General features: G+C 30.5%; 1 protein-coding gene across 1 annotated transcript; it reads left to right on the top strand.

Moving 5' to 3' along the window:
• Positions 1-3,240: 3,240 nt before the first annotated feature.
• LOC129912594 (uncharacterized) lies at positions 3,241-3,946 on the top strand. The gene is made up of 3 exons (XM_055990906.1): positions 3,241-3,418; positions 3,497-3,637; positions 3,713-3,946. Exons 1-3 carry the CDS (start codon positions 3,321-3,323, stop codon positions 3,897-3,899), a joined length of 426 nt encoding a protein of 141 aa, XP_055846881.1. The 5' UTR covers positions 3,241-3,320; the 3' UTR covers positions 3,900-3,946.
• The last annotated feature ends 16,370 nt before the right edge of the window (positions 3,947-20,316 follow it).

Here is a 20,316-nt window from a genome sequence, read left to right as displayed (position 1 = left end):
ATTATTTCTACACTTAAACCCTTGCAGCTATTCTATCTGTAAGTTTTAGAGCAATGTTTAACAGAAAAAAAAATCTTTTAAAAAAATGTACTTACGAGGTTCAAGCAGAAACGGGACGATATGCCTATTAAATAATAAGAATAGAAACTATAGGTTCAGTCAATGGGGAAAAATCTGGAAAAAGCTATGACGTCAGCTAAGTTTGAATGCAGTATTGAAGAGGGGTTTATCCCAAGTACAAATCTCAGATTGCGTATTGTTTGGTCTTGTGGGGCGACCGCCATTTTGAAAAACGCATTTGTCTCAATATCTCGAGAACGACTGGTCGGACAGAAAACTAGAAAGAACTTTTTAGATTGGAAATTAGTTAATCTTTCTTTTTCTAGTACATCATTTTTCTCTAGGAGTTATAATTTCAGAGTTACACTACCGAAAATTGTGTGTTTTTTGGTATTTTCAATATTTTAAACAACCCTTAGAGTTAAGTGCGGAATTACTGAGAGTGAGATACTCTGCGGTTCTGTTACTCTGAAAGTATAACTCCTAGAGAAAAATGATGTACTAGAAAAAGAAAGATTAACTAATTTCCAATCTAAAAAGTCCTTTCTACGCATTCTACGATTAATTGTTCGAAAAAATAGCTGAAATCTTGATTTTGAAATCCGAAACTTCAAACTCAAATATCTCCAAAACCCCACTAACGAATTTGAAAATATTTTACCCACGTAATGTGCTTACCGTCACCTTTCATTTGATACCCATTTCGTTAGTGAACACACTGGGCCCAAAAATGTGCCATCTCCTTTAAATGCTATATACTTCTCAAAGTTTAATATATTACTCTCACATTTTTTTGCTTTGTGAGTTAAATAAATTCCAAAAAGTATTTAATTTTTTTAATTTTCAAGACGTCTACAAATTTCACTGATAAAATTTACCCGGGTAAAATGGCACACTGTCCAAACATACGGGATTTTAAATGAAAAATCGAGTCAAAAGGCTACTTTTCCATTTTCTTGGAACAAGTGGCGCTTAGTCCCCCCCCCCCCAAATCCTTCTGCGAGTCATTCAAAACCCTGTTCACGTTGGCTTCTCGTCTCCTTACTGTAGTTTTTGGAACTTCGAATGTTTTGGATGCTTTTTCCAGATTTTGGACGGAATTTCAAAAATAACGTTTTTTCGTTCATACTCATACTCATAGACATTAAATGCTATTTAAAAGAAGCTCAGAGATAAATTGTAAAATTGATAAATGACAGGACTTTCTAAACCACTTTTGGTGGAATATACTTTTTTGAGGAATATAAAAAAAACCATTCTTTACTTAAATTAAATATTATCTTCTAAGGTCTGAGCGGTTGCTCATAGGAAGAAAAATTTATTGATCTTCTTTGAATGAAATCACAAAAACTTTAAATGGTACTTGAACTGACATTGACCTTATTTCAGGTGTCTTATGGTAAATCATTTCATATCATGCAAACTATTACTTAAAGTCTTTTAGCCAAAAATCAACATAGGGTTTATAAGTAACAAGAAAAAAATGTTAACTTATTTTCATTCACTTTCTTGGCTGTTATACCATAAATCATTATTATGCGTGCAGGCATTTATTATTATTATTATTCCAGTTTTATGAAGCAAATAAAGTTGTCAAGCTTAAAAATATACATAAAAGAAAATATTTATGTGCGACCATTGTACACATGTATATAAAATGTGAAGTTATTTTTTGCGTGCTTGGACCATGTAAGGACAATAAATAAAATCAGTTTTTCTTTATGAGCATAATTCCCAAAATAGTTAAACATGTTTTCTTCTTGAAAAACAATGTTAAATATTTATGGTTTTGCAAGCAGTTAAAAAGAAAAAAAAAAAACACAGATCTTGTCTTGGTCTAAAGCTGTATATTCAATGCTATTTTTTATCATTTTGATAACTTTGATTCTGTGAACTTTGATAATACATATTCAAAAACATCCATCATGCGGTAAAAATTAAGTGTCCTTGATGTGACTTTCTAAGTTATTTGATTCCATTTGAAAAAATACACCATCAATGTTTTATTCAAATATTTGATTCCTTGTCAACTACCATGCCGAAATATCACTATGGCTTCCATGAGTTTTAGAAACCTGTGAAAAAGAGTAACTTCCATGAGCAGCCAATGGAGAGTTGTAAGAGTTTTGGAAAGAGTAAGAACTGCCACTGTGTCCATTTAAATAGAATCCCTGAGAAACTAGTGGAGCAGAATATAAAAAAGTTGTCAATGGAGAAGGAATATGCTGTTGAAGAACAATTTGAGGATTTAAATAGCTGTAGCTAATAATTGGATGTGCAATTGCCGAAACTGGATGAACTATTGATGAACTATATGAAGTTATTGTAGGATTAGAATGCAGAGACGGTCCTTTTGAAATCACAGCATTCACTTGATGACTTTGTCCATGGCTTCTTGAGATTATTGATGCTGTTGGAGAATATGAAGCAACATTTTGCAGGTAACTAGCTGAAATTATCTCAATACAGACTGTGAACGCCACTAAAACATTTACCTGCAAAGAGAAGGTAAATATTAGAAAAAAAGAAACTAAACAATAAGGTCCTTACGTTAATAAGCATTATTTAAAATAGTAATTATAGATGTTGTGTTAACTAAGAGATAAGTGTAAATGATATGATGATTGGAATTGTGCCAAGTTATGGCTTTTATACAAATAAGCTTTAGAAAGCCAACAAAACTTGGGTGGGGTATTCTTTATGATATTTACATTTCAGATGTTGTGTCATTTTTAACCATAAAAGTAATTTTAACTATTTTTTAAGCTCACTAAAGGCTAATTAGCATACAATTTTATTACTTTGCATAATTTTCGCGTGTCTTATCGAAAGTAAAAGTTCTATGACTCTTGTCTGTTTTTAAATTTGAAAAAAAAAGTTTTTTGCACACTTTTCAGTGTGATTTTCTGTAGGTAGATCTAATTACAAGTAAGCAGTCTGATGGATTTTGAAAAGAATTTTTGTGCATGCGAATAATAGTTATTAAAGTCAAGAACAAATGCCCTTATAGTTTTATCTATCTTCTATACATAGGCCAACCAATGTGTTAATTTGCAAAAACTGAAAGGTAAATTGTCTTTAGAAAAATCAGCCCGTAAAAAGTTTTTTTTATTTACTTTGAATTTTTTTATTTTTTTTTTTTATCTCGAACTTAAAAAAAATAATTTTTTTTGTATTTTCTGTCATTAAAAATTCTAAATCTCCCTGCTTTGCAACAAATTTTGGATAAATTTTTATTTATTTTTTAATAATTTTTCGAAATGTTAAATATTTTTCACTTATTCCCCATCTTCCACAAAGAAGAGAAGAAAACATATGAAAATGGAGTTTTTCGATTTGCAGATGATATTTTAAAGATGTTAGTATTTGTCAAAATGTTAATATTTTTACGAATATATAATAATCAATGTTTCATAAACGCATGTTAAATTTTTAGCACGCTATCCGGCACGACCTGGTGTTTATTTGTCATTGCAATTCTTCTCATTGCATCTTGCCTGTCCTATTTATATTTTGGACGGAAAAAAAGACATGAAAACCTACAACGGATGAGGGATATTCAACATCTAATAGAAAGGTAGGTACATAATTATTGGGAAAAAATCATATCAACTTTAAAATTAACATTCTCAAAAAATTTTAATTTTTCAAGAACACCACAGAAAAGAAGACCCGGTGCTGTAACTCGGGAAAGAGAAGTTTTTCGAAATGTCTTAAACACAGCCCATTCGTATATTTATCCAGAGGATGAAAATCTGAAATGTGTGATCCGTCAGACAAGAAGCGGAACAATTTATGGATCGTTTATGGAAGCGAAAGATAACAAGGCTGAAAGTTAACCATGTACTAAACATTATCAAAATTACAGGAAAAAATTAATTAAAAAAAATTTAATTTAAAAGAATTTTTTACAAAAACAAAAAAATATTCATCCCAGTTGGAAAATTGGGATAAGGTATTGTTTAATAGTTTTTGGGTAGCTTTTTTTTCTTTTCCATACAGCGAGCGTTTGTTTGAAGTTTAACGAAGAAGTTCTGTAACACCTACGAACGTTTTGCTATTGTCAATATTATCAATTAATAGTTGATAAGTACCGAAATTTGGAATTTTAAAAGCTATTTTATGGCAACTTCTCAACTTTTTTTCAATCAAATTTCAATTAATTACGGTCGGCATTATTCTCAGTTTTCAAAACTTTTGTAAAATAAGAACTAATTTATCGAAATCTAATTTTCATTAACTATCTTCTAAATCGAAATAAGGGTGATAGAAAGCACTTACTTAAAAACACTTCCCTTTGTGTGCCGTAGCGGTTGTAATGTCTAGGTGTTGCAAGCTTGTAATCACAATAGGTAAGCCTTATTATCAAAGTCGTTCCAAACAGCTCGCTCAGAAAATCAGTTTTAAATAACTTCGATATATTTTGTTTTTACAAATGAAATTATTGGTAAACGCCAAAAGTTTAAGTTCAATATCCAGCTATTTTAATTGAATACTTTAATATGAAATTAGGAAAAAAAAATTCGATTCGAAAGTAGAATTAATTTTTGGTTATTTTCTTTAAAAGATACATTAATTCAATGTTTAGTTCTGCCCACTTTTTAACGAATCGGAGTTTAAAAAAGTTTAACAGTTTGATACACCTTACCAACTTTGAAAAAACACGTTTTTCTAAATACTTGTTTCGCTCAGATATTAACAAATTTTAATTTTCTCAAAATACTTATTTCGACATTGGAATTACGAATAAAATAAATCTACATATAGATTTTTTTCATGTGGAAGGGTGTTTTTTAGGTGTAGAGAAAATATGGGTAATACTAGTGGCACCCTATTGCAAACTCAGCAATTATGTTTCTTTTGAGATAAGACAAAAAAATCTAAAATGTCTATAAGAATATCATGGTTAAAAGGGTGTTTTTTTTTATTATGGGTCACCCTATTGAAATTTGGTAAAAACGTTGAATTTGGGATAGATAAGAAAGCAACAAAAATGAGTTTTTATAAAAAAATTTAGGTTTAAGGGTTTTTTTTTTTGAAGAGACAGTAAAATTTGTAATGTGTGGTCCCAAAAAGCCAATGATTCATTTTATTTTTGGTTTCGATGACAAATTGAACGTTTATACTTAACTTTTTAGACGTTTAACACGAATCGTTGTCTTTTTTGGACCAATTACAGATTTTATTGTCTCTTCGAAAAAAAAGCACCCTTTCACCTAAATTTTTTTTATAAAAACAACCTAAAAAACATGTGTCATTGGATGATATTATACAAACAATTTTTTTCACTATATTTTTGACCTTCATGTCCGCGAAAAAACACCCTTTCACCCAACTTTTTATATTGACTTTTTCATCCTTGGTTCTAATCCCAAAGCAAACTTTTTGCCAAGTTTCATACGTGTAACAATTTTTTTTACCGTTTTTTTTATACGTAACATTGCTTTGAGAAAGTATTGCCAACAATATTATGATTTACATATCGTCGGTCTCATGAGAAAACCTCGTAACTCAATTTTTTTTCAAAAGTGACTTTTGAATGCCATTCTGTAGAAAATATGTCAGCGGAGCAACCCAGAAAATTTGGGGTCATTCCGAAAACTCTAAATAGACTTAAGATCAAATTTTGCACAGCGCGTTTCTTCCCAACTACTCTGTTGTTTGTTTACTCTTTCGTCTCTCCTGTAAAATTTTGATTTTTGGAGTTACGAGGTTTGTTCATGAGACTGCGACGATATGTAGTATTTTGATCATTCCCTCATACATTTAGGAAAATTTGATTTTTTAAGATATTTGAGGTTAATAAGTCATCATTTTAAGTCTATTAACATTTAGTTAACTTATTTTTGTTAAGGTTTTGTAATATTTCATGTCAATTTTCAAAGCTAAAAATTAAATGTTCATTTTTTTTTATAAAATTCTCTTTTGCATCAAATGATTAGGTATTATTATTTAACGAAGATGAATAAATGATGAACGAACGAGACATTTTTTTCTAATGTAGGTAATTTTGCTAAAAAAATGAACTGTGTCTTCTCTTAAAAATATAATTTTGTACTCCATTATCTCAATCTAGTATCTTTTTTTCTTCATACTTCATAATTTTTCATCGTTTCACCCTGACCTGCCTTAGATCTCACATCATTTATTTACTATCAAAGATAACATTAACCTCCAATAGTTTTCAAAGTTCCATATCTCACTCATCACTTACACTTACATTTTGCTTAGTTTTGTATTTTCACGGTTGATCGCACATCCTTTTTCAAACCATAAACCGTAAACTAATATCAGAGCTCCTTTAACCCAGAGTTAGGTATCATAAAAATGCAATACCTACTAAATGTTTGTGTTAGCTGACAACACTACAATTTGTGTCCAATTAAATTTTACTCTTTGATGATACACATCACCTCGACCAGCCAATCAACCAACCAGACAGACAGACCTCCATCGAAGTGTGCCTCTTCCATTCAATCTCACCCTCTTAAAAAGGCCATCATAGAAAATCTAGATTCAATATCTAACCGAGTGACTGGTGCGGCAGAGTCCGGACATCAAGTTCACGGATGAACGTCGTCGGTCGGTCGTCATCTACCTCATCATACATCCATAAACGTTTTTTTCTCGTTTATTATATTTCTGTGATGACGACGAACGTACAAAGATGTGGAACGAACTTTTCTAATGAATCATGATGAACAGTTTTATAACCATGCCACAGGTGGCGTTGTTTGGTGTCAGATCGCTGGCGAAACAAAAAACATTGTATCTTCTTTTGATATCCATTAATTAAGCAAATTGCTATAATTGCCCCATGAGTATACGTTACGTATACATTTATGGCTGGTTGAATTGCAACATTTTGACAAAGAGTATTATCCGAGGTCTGACGTTTTTACACAATTCTACACCACCTGGCCAAAGGCGGTACGGCGAAACTATAAATCATGACACATAAATTCAAGCTACTGACTCCCGCGTGACATTGTAATTGCTGCCTGACCGAGAATTTTTCACGCCTTTTGAGAATCATTTTCCATCAAAATGAAACTTCCTGAAAGGCACTTTGTTTGTTTTTTGAGATTTCTCGAGTATAAACATAGTTTGTATAAAATTTTGTCATGTCACCATCTTTGGGGAGCAATATTGTCAGATGATGAGTTGGTATAGTCTCTCTAGTAAACTTGAACTTGACTGTGAATATAAGGAAAATAAGTTTTATACGCAGTAGTTGTCGTTTGTACCCTGGTACAATGTAAGTTAATTAATTCCATTGATGGTGATGTTGTTTGTTAGGAAACAAAAACAAAATAAGCACAAAGGTTAGGGTGTCATTTATAAAAAATTAAAAAAAAAAAAAAAAAACAACAAACACGCAAAGCAGTTTGACTTTCGAATTTTATTTCTAGCAAACGGAAGAAAGGAAGGAAAAATAAAAATTAAGTTAGGAAGAGTACCTACGACTAAAATACCTGACAACTGATTTCTTACATCATTTTTTTGGCAAAGAGTGTGGCAGATACTTTGTATGTATCTAGTGCAACTTTAATTAAGTTAAAGTAATTTATATTCAAAGTATGATGATAGCGTGACTTTGTATTTTAAGGACATGGAACTTAATTACGGAAATTAGTTATTGCTACTCATTGTGTAGTAAATAAAAAAAGTGTGTTACTTTTGATGATGGATAATGTGGAGAAAATAGCTTTAAAATGATGTTTTATTTAAGAATTAATTTTAGCAGTGATAGCAGTTCAAAATGGAAATTAGTTTTGAATTCTTAAAAATTTTCAAAAATTAATCAAGTAAAGGTAGAAATACTGCATTAGCTATATATCTGTTTGTAATCCACTTCGAGTTAAAATGGAAATAATTTAAAAAACCGCATCAATTTTCTTCAATTCCAGAAAAAAAAAAATGGGTCACTGTGGTGTATGTGGAACATTTTTTTTTTCAAATTGGAAATTAAAAACACCTTACATTTAATATAATTCTATAAATATGTAGTTCCAACAGTTCACCCTTGATGCATTACATGGAAAATTGGAATTCTCTCAATTTAGTAGATTTGTTCAAACATTTACTTTTCGACATTTATAGAATTTTTTGTCAGGTGTAATTTAATTTAATCAGCTTCGACTGCGATTGACTATATTTGGCCATGATTTTAACTTAGATAACTTTACTCGAATGATTTCAACTTTATTTGTGCTAACCGATTTGATAGTTCAAATTCGTCGATTTGCTCATAATTGACCTAACCAATAAACTTTCAATACATATGAACTCGAATAAAGGGTCGACCTTTCGACAAAAAAAAAAAAAAAATGCTTGTGCTGTTATTTTTAATTTTAATGACCATTTATATATTTTGAACAATTTTTTTTTCTCTCTCTTTTTAGTAACTATCAAGTCTATCAAGTGTGAAATAAATCGACTCATCTGTTTAGACAAATAAACATGTTTTTAATGTTTAGTAAATTTCTATATATCTTATTTATAACGCATACCTTGTTCTATATATGAACCGTTGTATTTTAAAGTGGTATAAGTGCATTTATCATGTTCCGAGATATTTAAAGGTTTGGTTTTTTAAATTTATAAAAATATAGCTAAATGTAGGGCAATTCAGGTGATGCATTTAAGATTTATTAAAATGTCAAATTTTAAAATGCATTTCAATTTATCAAAATTCTCAAAGAAATTTAACAGTTTTTTAACCCCAAATAGTTTGCCGATTTTATTAATAATAAAAATTATAAAAAATAAAAACATATCTACTTTTTATAGAAATTGTTTTACTACAATTGGATTTTTTAGGTTTTAAAAGTTGAAAAAAATTAAAAATAACTTATTTTTATGATTAATCAAGTTTATTAGGAAATTTATCTAGTAATTAAAAAAAAAATTATAAAATTAAAATTTGACTTTGTTAAAATATTAATAATAATAATAATAATGCTGTTTTGAATTAGTGAATAATAAAAAACGGCTCATATCACAAATTAAAATATTAAATAAATGAGAAAAGGGAAAAGAGAAAATTTTTGTCTACTTATTCAAAACTAACATATGTAGCTATCGTCCGTCGGTTCAAAAGAAAAAGTCTATTCAAATCCTATGAAGTTAGTGCGTTTTTCCTTTGGACCAAACCAACTTAATAGCAAGGCTTACTTTCAGGAGTGTATTTTTGGCCAATGAAAGATTTCCTAAAATACACTGAGCCAAAAAACAACGTAAAATCAATGGAAACCACTTTGAATCAATCGAAAATCACAACATTTTTAGCCTAAAGTGGAAAATGATTGAATCAAAGTAGCACACTTTAAATCTAAGTTGTTCACACATTAAAAAAAAATAAAAAAAAGTAAAACTCTCATCCTGGGTTGACAAGCTTGTGCTTTACCACTGTGCCATCTCACTTATAAAAATTGATGTGACAAACTGTAACTTAAGCATAGGATGATTTCAGAAAATTAATGAATATATTTTTCACCATTGATTCAATGTAATACGTATTAAAAATTACAATGCGTTTTTTCTCTGGGTGTAGGTAAATCAAATAGCTAATAATAGTTATACTTAGATCAGCATATTGACTATAATGTTAAACTATGAAAATCAATTCTTATCAGTTTAATACATCGCTATCTCCGATATTGTTCCTATTTCTTTCATAAACTACAAAAAACCTTGCGCCTTTAATCTTTAACATTTGTCTCAAAGTAAAAATAAATCTATTAATAGTGCATCGTATTACTATAGGCACAAAAAATTAAAAAATCTCAACATTATTGTCATCATTAAACAGAGGTAAATAAATTCAATAGTAAGACAACACAATGTTTTTAATAATTCCCAGGTGTCATGAACCTACCAAAAACTTGAATTCATTTTTATTTTATTTTTTAATTTGTCAACATAATAAAAAAAAAAATTCTATTAAAAAATTCATATATCTATGGTCTCTCAACCTTATGCACTTTGAATTCACTTTACTGATTTATTAAGCATGCCCAAATAGCACAAAATCTTAAAAGAAAAAAAAAACAAAAAGTCCATCAAAGTCAAATTAATTATGATAATGTGCAATAAAGCCGCATTAAACATTCCATTCAACCCAGTTTAAAAAAAAAGTAAAAATACGACAGTGATAATTTTATGAGATTATGCTATGAATTTTCTTCTTTTTTTTTCTTTGTAAATTTCAAGTTTATCAAGAAATGCGCATCGTGTCCCTCAAAATAAAAACAAAATAAAAGTAGTTACGTAGGCGAGTGATTGCGTGATCTCAACTTGTAATCAATGCTTCATATAGCCTTCTCAATCAGAATAGTGGACTCTCATCAAGTTTATTAACATTTTAAAGACCGTTTCTTTGAATAACAACCCATTAACGCATATAAACCATCTCCGATACGGCATGGTCATTCCTTTTGAACCAGACTTGAAGGTGTCCATCGTTATTTGTCTTGGTTTTGTCTGATCTTAATCGATGACGTCAAAAAACTTAAAATCTCACACCAAAGCGGTTTGTTGACATAATGCGTTTGCTAGTTTTGTGTGGGCAGAAAGACTTCATTCTCAGAAATCGGGGTCTTCTTTCTTATCAAAGTCATCAATGTGATTTGTTGTTTCACAGCGAAGGTATTAAAGATTAAGTGTGATTTAAAGGGGTCTTTTGGGTACTTTTTAATAAAATTACTGTAAATATTGAAAGAGAGAGTAAAACAAGCTTTTTTCTTCTCTCTTACTTAAAATCCATTCACTTCCATCAAAATTCTTCTGAAATTTGACCCAAAAATTATGCACAAATAAATCCTTTTATCTGTCATTGGCACCATATCTGTGACAGTTTTTGGTCTCCACAAAACATCAGGGTGTACCTTTACACACAAACGACGACCAACTACGACGCCATATAAGTAGATACCAATGCACCATGAAGTGACCCAAAAACCGAAAAAAAAATCTCCATGTTTATCTCGGATCACTTAAGACTTTGACAAATAAAATAAAAAACGAAAACAACAAAAAATCGCGTGTCTGACAATAATCGCCCTAAATATTGATTCCAGAAAACCTGCATCCTTTTTTTTGTTTCGAAAAAGGTGCTGCTGTTGCACTCGATTGATATCTCCTCTGTGGTGCTCTATAAGCTTCGTCGTGCATGACATCCACCTTCTCAAGGAGCAAGAGAGAGAAAAAGGTGCCATACGAAACCACTCTTGGAAATGATCTGAATATATGCAAAGCACAGCATCATGCACTACATGAGTAAGTCATGTAATCCAAAAGCGATATAGCCTGGGTCTCTCAACTTTATGTGCTGCTGGTTGGTCCGCACACAGTCCAGTTTTGCAGTATCGACATTTTCTTATATTATATTCTATTAATGCAAGATTTTTAACTTCAAACCTGGGAGGAATGTATCCGTATGGTGTGCAGCGGTAATAATTTAGCTGACACTCAAAACTGGATATCATGAAGCATGCCTGCCTGCCGACCGCCAAGCCCATTTGTCGTAATAAGGTCGAATTGTAAATTCTGACGCGTCATATAAAAGTAACGTACCTACTTTTTTTTTGTAGACTCTTTTTTGTCTAATTTTTTTTTTTTTCTTATTTTTGTGAGAATAAATCAAAGAAAATGTTATTTCATGTACTTAACAACAAATGCGGGCTAGAGAGCTATTCAAGTTCTTGTGTTGTGTGTGGAGGAGGTTTGAAACATGTGGCGCTTTGGGAAAGGAAACAAGTTGTATCTCTAATTTACAGAATTTATAATCTGGCAGCATGCATTTTGGTTTCATAATGACATTTTTATGTGCTTTATTCAATTACTCAAAGCCTATTCATCAAAAATGTTTAAGTTATAATGGTGAAAAATAAGACTTGAAGTGTGGTAACATGAATTTTACAAAAGCCTTGAAACTGAATTTGAAGCTATTAACATTTGAAAAATGAAAAATTGTTAACGTGTCTGAGAAATTCTTGAATGTTAATCACAGCTAAAACAGTCGAATTTCTGAGATTCAAGCAAAATATTATAAAGTTTCATTATTTTATGATTTATTGTATGATTTAATACTACTTGACTTAAATTGTCACAAATCTTTAGCTAAGAGTTCGGAAAAAAAAAGAATTAACACAACAACAAACCAACATCATCAAAAACACCAACAATGACAACCACAAAACAACAACACCAACAATACTAACAGCACAAACAACACCAATAATACTAGCAACACCAACAAAAACACCACCATTACCAACAGCACTTACAACACCAACAGCACCAACAACACCAAATACATTAACAACAACACCAACCAAAACACCAACAACACGAACAAAAACACCAACAACACCATTAACACCAACAACACCAATAATACCAACAAAACTAATAACATCAACACAACACAACAATACCTTGCAGTTGAAATTGAGGTACAATAGACCTTAAAATTCGTATTACAAAATCTACATTTAAAATTATTAATTAATTTTGCTTCTGAGCGCCATCTGTGTGTCGTTATGAGAGATTTCACTGTAAACACTTACCCAATCCTTAATCAAAAAAATTAGTTATTGATGATAATGCGTTTTGATTCCATCAAAAGCTATCAAATCTTTTCCCATTCCAAAAAAAATATCCACCTCCTTTAATTTCTAACCCATCATCTTCTCAAATCCACATTATTTAGGTAAGTTTTTTGTCTATTTGTTTGTTTACCTTTTCCAACAATATTGATGGCTTTTATAGTCTTCCTTCAAGTCATGATTAAGTCCTGCCTGTCTAAAACAAACAATATTTTCCACTTAAACTTCCATTTAACTTCAACAACCAATCAGACAACAATCAATCAACTAATTTTACAGATAACTGTAATCAAAAAACATAAATACGAACAAAACGTTTAGAAACAAAAAAGCAAAAAAAAAAACCTCATCATCTCCTTCTTCTGATGCAATATCCGCCTTTCATCACTCTTCGGATGCAACCTTTTATCTCCGCCAACAGGCGGCCGCGCTGCTTAAGAGCTTGGGAAGCTGGCAACCAGCATGCCATCACGCACAGGAAGGCTCAGTTTCAACCGAAGCTGCATATAATCTGTACAATTAGTCAAGGGGAGGTTCATCATCATCAGCAGCAGCTACATCAACCAAATTGGATACAAATCGTCTTCGTCTCTTTTATGGAGGGAATCTCCTCCACTTATGGCATAAGCAACGGATCGGAAGGTAAACTCTTCCCAATCAAACTCAATGGCGCACGTATCTGGGTCTATTTATCTTCCTGCATTATTAATACAGTAATAAGTGAAGAACGCGTTTTAAAGATTGATTAGTCAAGATACAAGCCACGATGTGCTGGCTCCAATGGCAAAAGTTCATTGTGGTGGGAGTTCTCCCCCGCTGAGTGCACCGCACCATAAATGTGCCGAAAAGCATGCTGAGTCTCAAGAATTTGTTGGTTTTTTTTTTTGGGTTAAACATAAAATATTATATACGTGGACTTGTTTTCCAGGAAACCCAAAAATGAGAACATATCGAAGCTGGAGATAACACAGTGATCACGACCTACAGAGTAGCTCAAGCATACTTCTATACTTTAAGTTGTTGTTATTTTCACGGATGCATTTTGTATGTTTGCACGTAACGTGTACCTCTGACGTACATATATGTACGAACGGTTTTTTTTTGCCTTCAACTGGTGTATTTTCGACTTCCTTTCGGGTGATTAACGTTCTGGGTTTGCGTTTCATCGTTGTGCAGGCGCACAGGCCATGCCAGCCATTACCATTAAGAAAACAACGGTATGTTGTTCTGGGTGAATCATTTGTAAACATTTGACAGGAATTAAGTATCTACTACCTGATGTGGAACTCTGAAGATCGTTGAACTTCTCAAATGGAATTTTATGGTGCAATCGATTTTATCGATGCCCGAGTGAGAGAGAGAGAAGGTTGCGGCTGTGAGTGACTTTACATGGTCAACAGGTTAATCTTATCTGATAATATGTGGAAGTTATTGACATTCACATAAATGAAGTTTTTTGGAATTTCAATGTTCGGTATGTTTGGAATGAGGACATACCTATAAATTTTTGTTGAATTCATTTGGGCTTTTAATTTTGTTTTAAATGACTGGATAACTGGAACATCTTCTTTTGTAAGAAGTTGAGTCTAGATGTTAATCACAAGGCATGAAATTCTTTGATTGAGAAACATAGAACATTAACAATTGCGTTTTTTGACGCTCGATTAGGAAGCGGTTTGGTTCTTACATTTTTCAGATACTGTCTCTTGAAATTTACAAACTACAATTTACAATTTACAATTTACAATTTACAATTTACAATTTACAATTTACAATTTACAATTTACAATTTACAATTTACAATTTACAATTTACAATTTACAATTTACAATTTATAATTTACAATTTACAATTTACAATTTACAATTTACAATTTACAATTTACAATTTACAATTTACAATTTACAATTTACAATTTACAATTTACAATTTACAATTTACAATTTACAATTTACAATTTACAATTTACAATTTACAATTTACAATTTACAATTTACAATTTACAATTTACAATTTACAATTTACAATTTACAATTTACAATTTACAATTTACAATTTACAATTTACAATTTACAATTTACAATTTACAATTTACAATTTACAATTTACAATTTACAATTTACAATTTACAATTTACAATTTACAATTTACAATTTACAATTTACAATTTACAATTTACAATTTACAATTTACAATTTACAATTTACAATTTACAATTTACAATTTATAATTTACAATTTACAATTTACAATTTACAATTTACAATTTACAATTTACAATTTACAATTTACAATTTACAATTTACAATTTACAATTTACAATTTACAATTTACAATTTACAATTTACAATTTACAATTTACAATTTACAATTTACAATTTACAATTTACAATTTACAATTTACAATTTACAATTTACAATTTACAATTTACAATTTACAATTTACAATTTACAATTTACAATTTACAATTTACAATTTACAATTTACAATTTACAATTTACAATTTACAATTTACAATTTACAATTTACAATTTACAATTTACAATTTACAATTTACAATTTACAATTTACAATTTACAATTTACAATTTATAATTTACAATTTACAATTTACAATTTACAATTTACAATTTACAATTTACAATTCACAATTTACAATTTACAATTTACAATTTACAATTTACAATTTACAATTTACAATTTACAATTTACAATTTACAATTTACAATTTACAATTTACAATTTACAATTTACAATTTACAATTTACAATTTACAATTTACAATTTACAATTTACAATTTACAATTTACAATTTACAATTTACAATTTACAATTTATAATTTACAATTTACAATTTACAATTTACAATTTACAATTTACAATTTACAATTTACAATTTACAATTTACAATTTACAATTTACAATTTACAATTTACAATTTACAATTTACAATTTACAATTTACAATTTACAATTTACAATTTACAATTTACAATTTACAATTTACAATTTACAATTTATAATTTACAATTTACAATTTACAATTTATAATTTATAATTTACAATTTACAATTTACAATTTACAAATTACCATTTAAAATTTTTTTACAAGCACTAAAAAGTTGCTAATGGATAGTGTAAAGAGTCTAGGAAATTTAAAAAAATAATTACGTAACTCATTCCCTTGTACAGTTCAGTAACCCTGCCCTGAACATCAAAAAGTCTTTCTATAAAACCTAACGAAGATACCAATTTGACACGAAGACTAGCAAAGACTAAGAATAATCATATTCTGATGTTTTCTCTTACCTACCACTGTGTAAATCTTATTATCTCCAAACACCAGAGCTCATATCAGAAACGAACCTCTTCTTGGAATCTATTTCAAGGGCAAATGCAATTGCAATCACTCACACCGTACTTACCCCAACATCACACCGAGATTTATATCTATGCCTCTCGCCATTCAAGTGCATTCTAAATAATTACTTTCAGCCCGCAAGTATCTATCCAACTGTCTATCTTGTCTATCTCGCCACACCACCTACCACCACACAACCAACCCTACATCTTGTATAGAGACAATGACAAACTTCTTCGACTTCTCTCCCAGATATTGCTCTCGGCAAGCTAGTTCATCATATATTTTATCACCGTGAGTTCAGCCCACGTTTAGAGTGAACTTGTCGACCGAACAACTTGAACCTTCGCGTTTTTCCGAAACTCTCAAACCGTCATCAAGAGAGAAGGAAAACACTTTGAAAGTCTAAAGACCTGTGTGCATTAGAGTGGGCCGAAAAACACTTTTTTTCGAATTTCAAATCGTAATAGCGCGGAAAAGTTGCGAATGGTGATGACTAATAAGGGTTTAAAAAATAATCAAAATCAGTTCATATCTTCCGGTCGCGCATCGGCTCTGAAGTATGAAAAAATTTTTAAAAAATGGTATTTTTACAAAAAAAAATTTACCACCCTAACATATTATTTTTTGAACATTATAGCTTTAAAAAACTCTCATGTGAGCTAAATATTAAGCAGAAAAAAAAATTGGCTCAAATTGATTAAGGACTTCGGTGGCACATGTGTTTCAAAATTTGTCAAAAATGGCAAAAATCATATTTTTGCGATATTTTTTTTCCTTTTTATAAACTATTTTTAAAATTATTATTTTTACCAAATAAGAATTAAAAATGAAGTTGACACAATCAGTGAAAGCCGTGAAGTCGCTGAATATATAAAAATCTTTCGGTCAAGTACGCTTTGGCTATTTATTATTCTCTTTGCCGCACAGTGGTGCCTTTGGTGCTTTTTTGGCTTCAAAAATCATTTTCACGGCCATTTCTTGATGAAAAGTCATGAAATTTAGAACACTGAAATATATAAGTATAAGATATACGAAAAAGCTACCAACTTTTTTTTTACTCAAAATGGTGGTCCCAAAATGGCGATCAGAATAAGCATTTATAGAATCTTCTTTTGCGAAACTGTTTATAAGCTAAAAATTTAGCTAATTGATGAAAAACAGATGTTCGACTTTTGAATTAGGTACAACTGTTCATATTTAATGAAAAAAAATTCAAACATTGTTGAAACAAAGTTCAAAAAGAGTCAAAATAGTAAACCGCACTTTCGACCTTTTTTTTGTGCTATTTTTTGATTTTTTGTTTATAAAGCTCAATTTTTGATATCTTCCTTCTTTATTTTCATAAAAAATTGACTATTTTGGCTTTATATAATTCCCAACTATGTTTAAAAGTAGATATTAAGAAAGAAAAAAAATGAAAAGATAAAAAAACTGTGCTAACTTCAAAAGGAAACAAAAAACAGCACAAAAAAAAGGTCGAAAGTGCGGTTTACTATTTTGACTCTTTTTGAACTTTGTTTCAACAATGTTTGAATTTTTTTTCATTAAATATGAACAGTTGTACCTAATTCAAAAGTCGAACATCTGTTTTTCATCAATTAGCTAAATTTTTAGCTTATAAACAGTTTCGCAAAAGAAGATTCTATAAATGCTTATTCTGATCGCCATTTTGGGACCACCATTTTGAGTAAAAAAAAAGTTGGTAGCTTTTTCGTATATCTTATACTTATATATTTCAGTGTTCTAAATTTCATGACTTTTCATCAAGAAATGGCCGTGAAAATGATTTTTGAAGCCAAAAAAGCACCAAAGGCACCACTGTGCGGCAAAGAGATTAATAAATAGCCAAAGCGTAATTGACCGAAAGATTTTTATATATTCAGCGACTTCACGGCTTTCACTGATTGTGTCAACTTCATTTTTAATTCTTATTTGGTAAAAATAATAATTTTAAAAATAGTTTATAAAAAGGAAAAAAAATATCGCAAAAATATGATTTTTGCCATTTTTGACAAAATTTGAAACACATGTGCCACCGAAGTCCTTAATCAATTTGAGCCAATTTTTTTTTCTGCTTAATATTTAGCTCACATGAGAGTTTTTTAAAGCTATAATGTTCAAAAAATAATATGTTAGGGTGGTAAATTTTTTTTTGTAAAAATACCATTTTTTAAAAATTTTTTCATACTTCAGAGCCGATGCGCGACCGGAAGATATGAACTGATTTTGATTATTTTTTAAACCCTTATTAGTCATCACCATTCGCAACTTTTCCGCGCTATTACGATTTGAAATTCGAAAAAAAGTGTTTTTCGGCCCACTCTAGTGTGCATACGCATAAGCAAATACCTTAGACCAGGCGCGCAAGCTGAATCAACCTACGAAGACTCGACGGACGGCAAGCTGCACCTGAAGTAGGTGCCATATAAAGGATAAACCACTTCGCCAGGATGATAGAAGCAAATAAAACCACGACCTGACTTGACCGCGTACAACAAGTGGACAGATATGAACGAGTTAAGTCCAAGTTGCGTCGCGTCGCGTACGTGCCTCTGCATGGAAAACTCACTAAATCCGCCAAAGACAAAGATCTAGAAAGATGGGGATGGGGAGAAAGGTACACCGAGTTACGTCGGTCGGACCATACTTTAGGTGCTGGAACTTCTGCTGCTGCTGTGTTATAGATTGTGAGACTGTTGATGGCATATATACACGGTGATGATGAAGCCACAGCGATGTTGTGCCGACCAAAGGAGCACACACCACTTCCACAATATGATCATCGAACAAAGTCAACATTATTTGTTGTATGCATTTGTTTTGCAGATAAATAGAGAGATAGACCCGGTTCCTAGCTGCGGAAAATTCATCTTCCGCGAAATGCTGCACTGTCCCTTTTACTCAGAAGTCAAGAGCTGGGTATAGATTCTTTTTACACAAAACGGAAACCAGTTTCGTTTTGTTTGAGCATATAAGAGGATAAGGTAAGACACCTTTTTTGAAGCTACGGCTGCTGCTAGCTATAAGGTAAATTGTAGATTTAAGTTGGCATTGCTGTCAAAGTTTCTTTCTATATAAATATAAACCTTATGGAGGGAAATACTTTATAGGAGAGGATGCCTCCTAAGGGTCATTGAAATGGTGTGAGGTGATTCTTCTAAAGCGATTTAGACAATAGAAATACCCATTTGTAAATTGTTGATGGGGGCCATTATTGAGTGGTTGCAGCTATATGCTCTTGGCAATGGATTACTCAATTTGTATGGAATGCTATTTTTTGTTTGGAGATTGAAATTGAAGTTGTTTTCGGTAAAACATTAGTAGTTCTTAACCTTTACAAAACATGTTGATTATGTGGGTAATGTAATAGTTTATGGGATAACATCAGAAAAGATGTAAAGTGAAGTTGTTGAGTTGAGGGTATTGGTTTTATTAATTTGCATATGAAAACTTGACGCATGTAGTTTTGAAATTTTAAGGTCGATTATAAAATTTCTTGAGATATTGGAACATGATTTGTTTTTTTTTTTCAAATTTAAACCTTTAGAAGTTATAGGTAGTAACGACTTTGAAAGAATCACCAACTTGGTTCAAATAAATTTTTAATTTTTTGACTAAGAGCCTTTTGATTGGGATCAATCCGATCCTTGGTAAAAGGCTTTTGCTTATCATTTTAAAAGCATACGAATTGTATTCCGAAGCATACAGAATTGTATTCGATATGGTATAGTTGGTATGGTAGAGGTAGTTAAAAACTTTAATTGTTTTTCAAAAATTCATGTTTCAAAACGCAGGGACTAAAAAAAAATTTGTAACAGACTCCTATTTTTTTTTATTATCTTTTGAATGGCATTTTTCAAATTGACAAAAAAAAATAACTCTACCTATAATCACTATTTTGTCAAAGGTCTACCTCATGTTTTAATTAAAAAAAAAAAAAACCGTTTATAAATTAGTTTTGAAATTTTGTAAAATTTGTTCAATACCATCGTCAACCGGACAATAAATTTATCTATCGATTAAAAAAATTCAATTTTCAACAACGTCGCGTTTAAAAAATTGTCACTTTTTTTTTGCAAATTGGTTTAACCCCTATTTACCCTATTAAATGACGAAATTTTTAAAAATCCATTAGGTTATTTTCTTTTAAATAAGTTATAGTTTTGTATCTCCAATAGTTTATTTTTAATTGAAATTTTAGCCGCACTGCTAAAAATTTCAGGTTGAACGGTTTCATCGATTTATTAGACGTCAAAACGTCAAAAACCACAATTATTGAATTA

The sequence above is a fragment of the Episyrphus balteatus genome, chromosome 2 (assembly GCF_945859705.1).
Source record: "Episyrphus balteatus chromosome 2, idEpiBalt1.1, whole genome shotgun sequence".
NCBI classification, from domain to species: Eukaryota; Metazoa; Arthropoda; class Insecta; order Diptera; family Syrphidae; genus Episyrphus; species Episyrphus balteatus.
Note: the sequence above shows the minus strand (reverse complement) of the source record. Positions and strands in the feature narration are given on the sequence as shown.

Bases quoted from the DNA above. Each gene is read 5' to 3' on its own strand.
- LOC129912594 (XM_055990906.1), top strand. From the start codon at position 3,321: ATGTTAAATATTTTTCACTTATTCCCCATCTTCCACAAAGAAGAGAAG. The intron at 3,419-3,496 runs GTTAGTATTTGT...TTAAATTTTTAG, and splicing joins GCAGATGATATTTTAAAGAT to CACGCTATCCGGCACGACCT. The intron at 3,638-3,712 runs GTAGGTACATAA...TAATTTTTCAAG, and splicing joins ATTCAACATCTAATAGAAAG to AACACCACAGAAAAGAAGAC.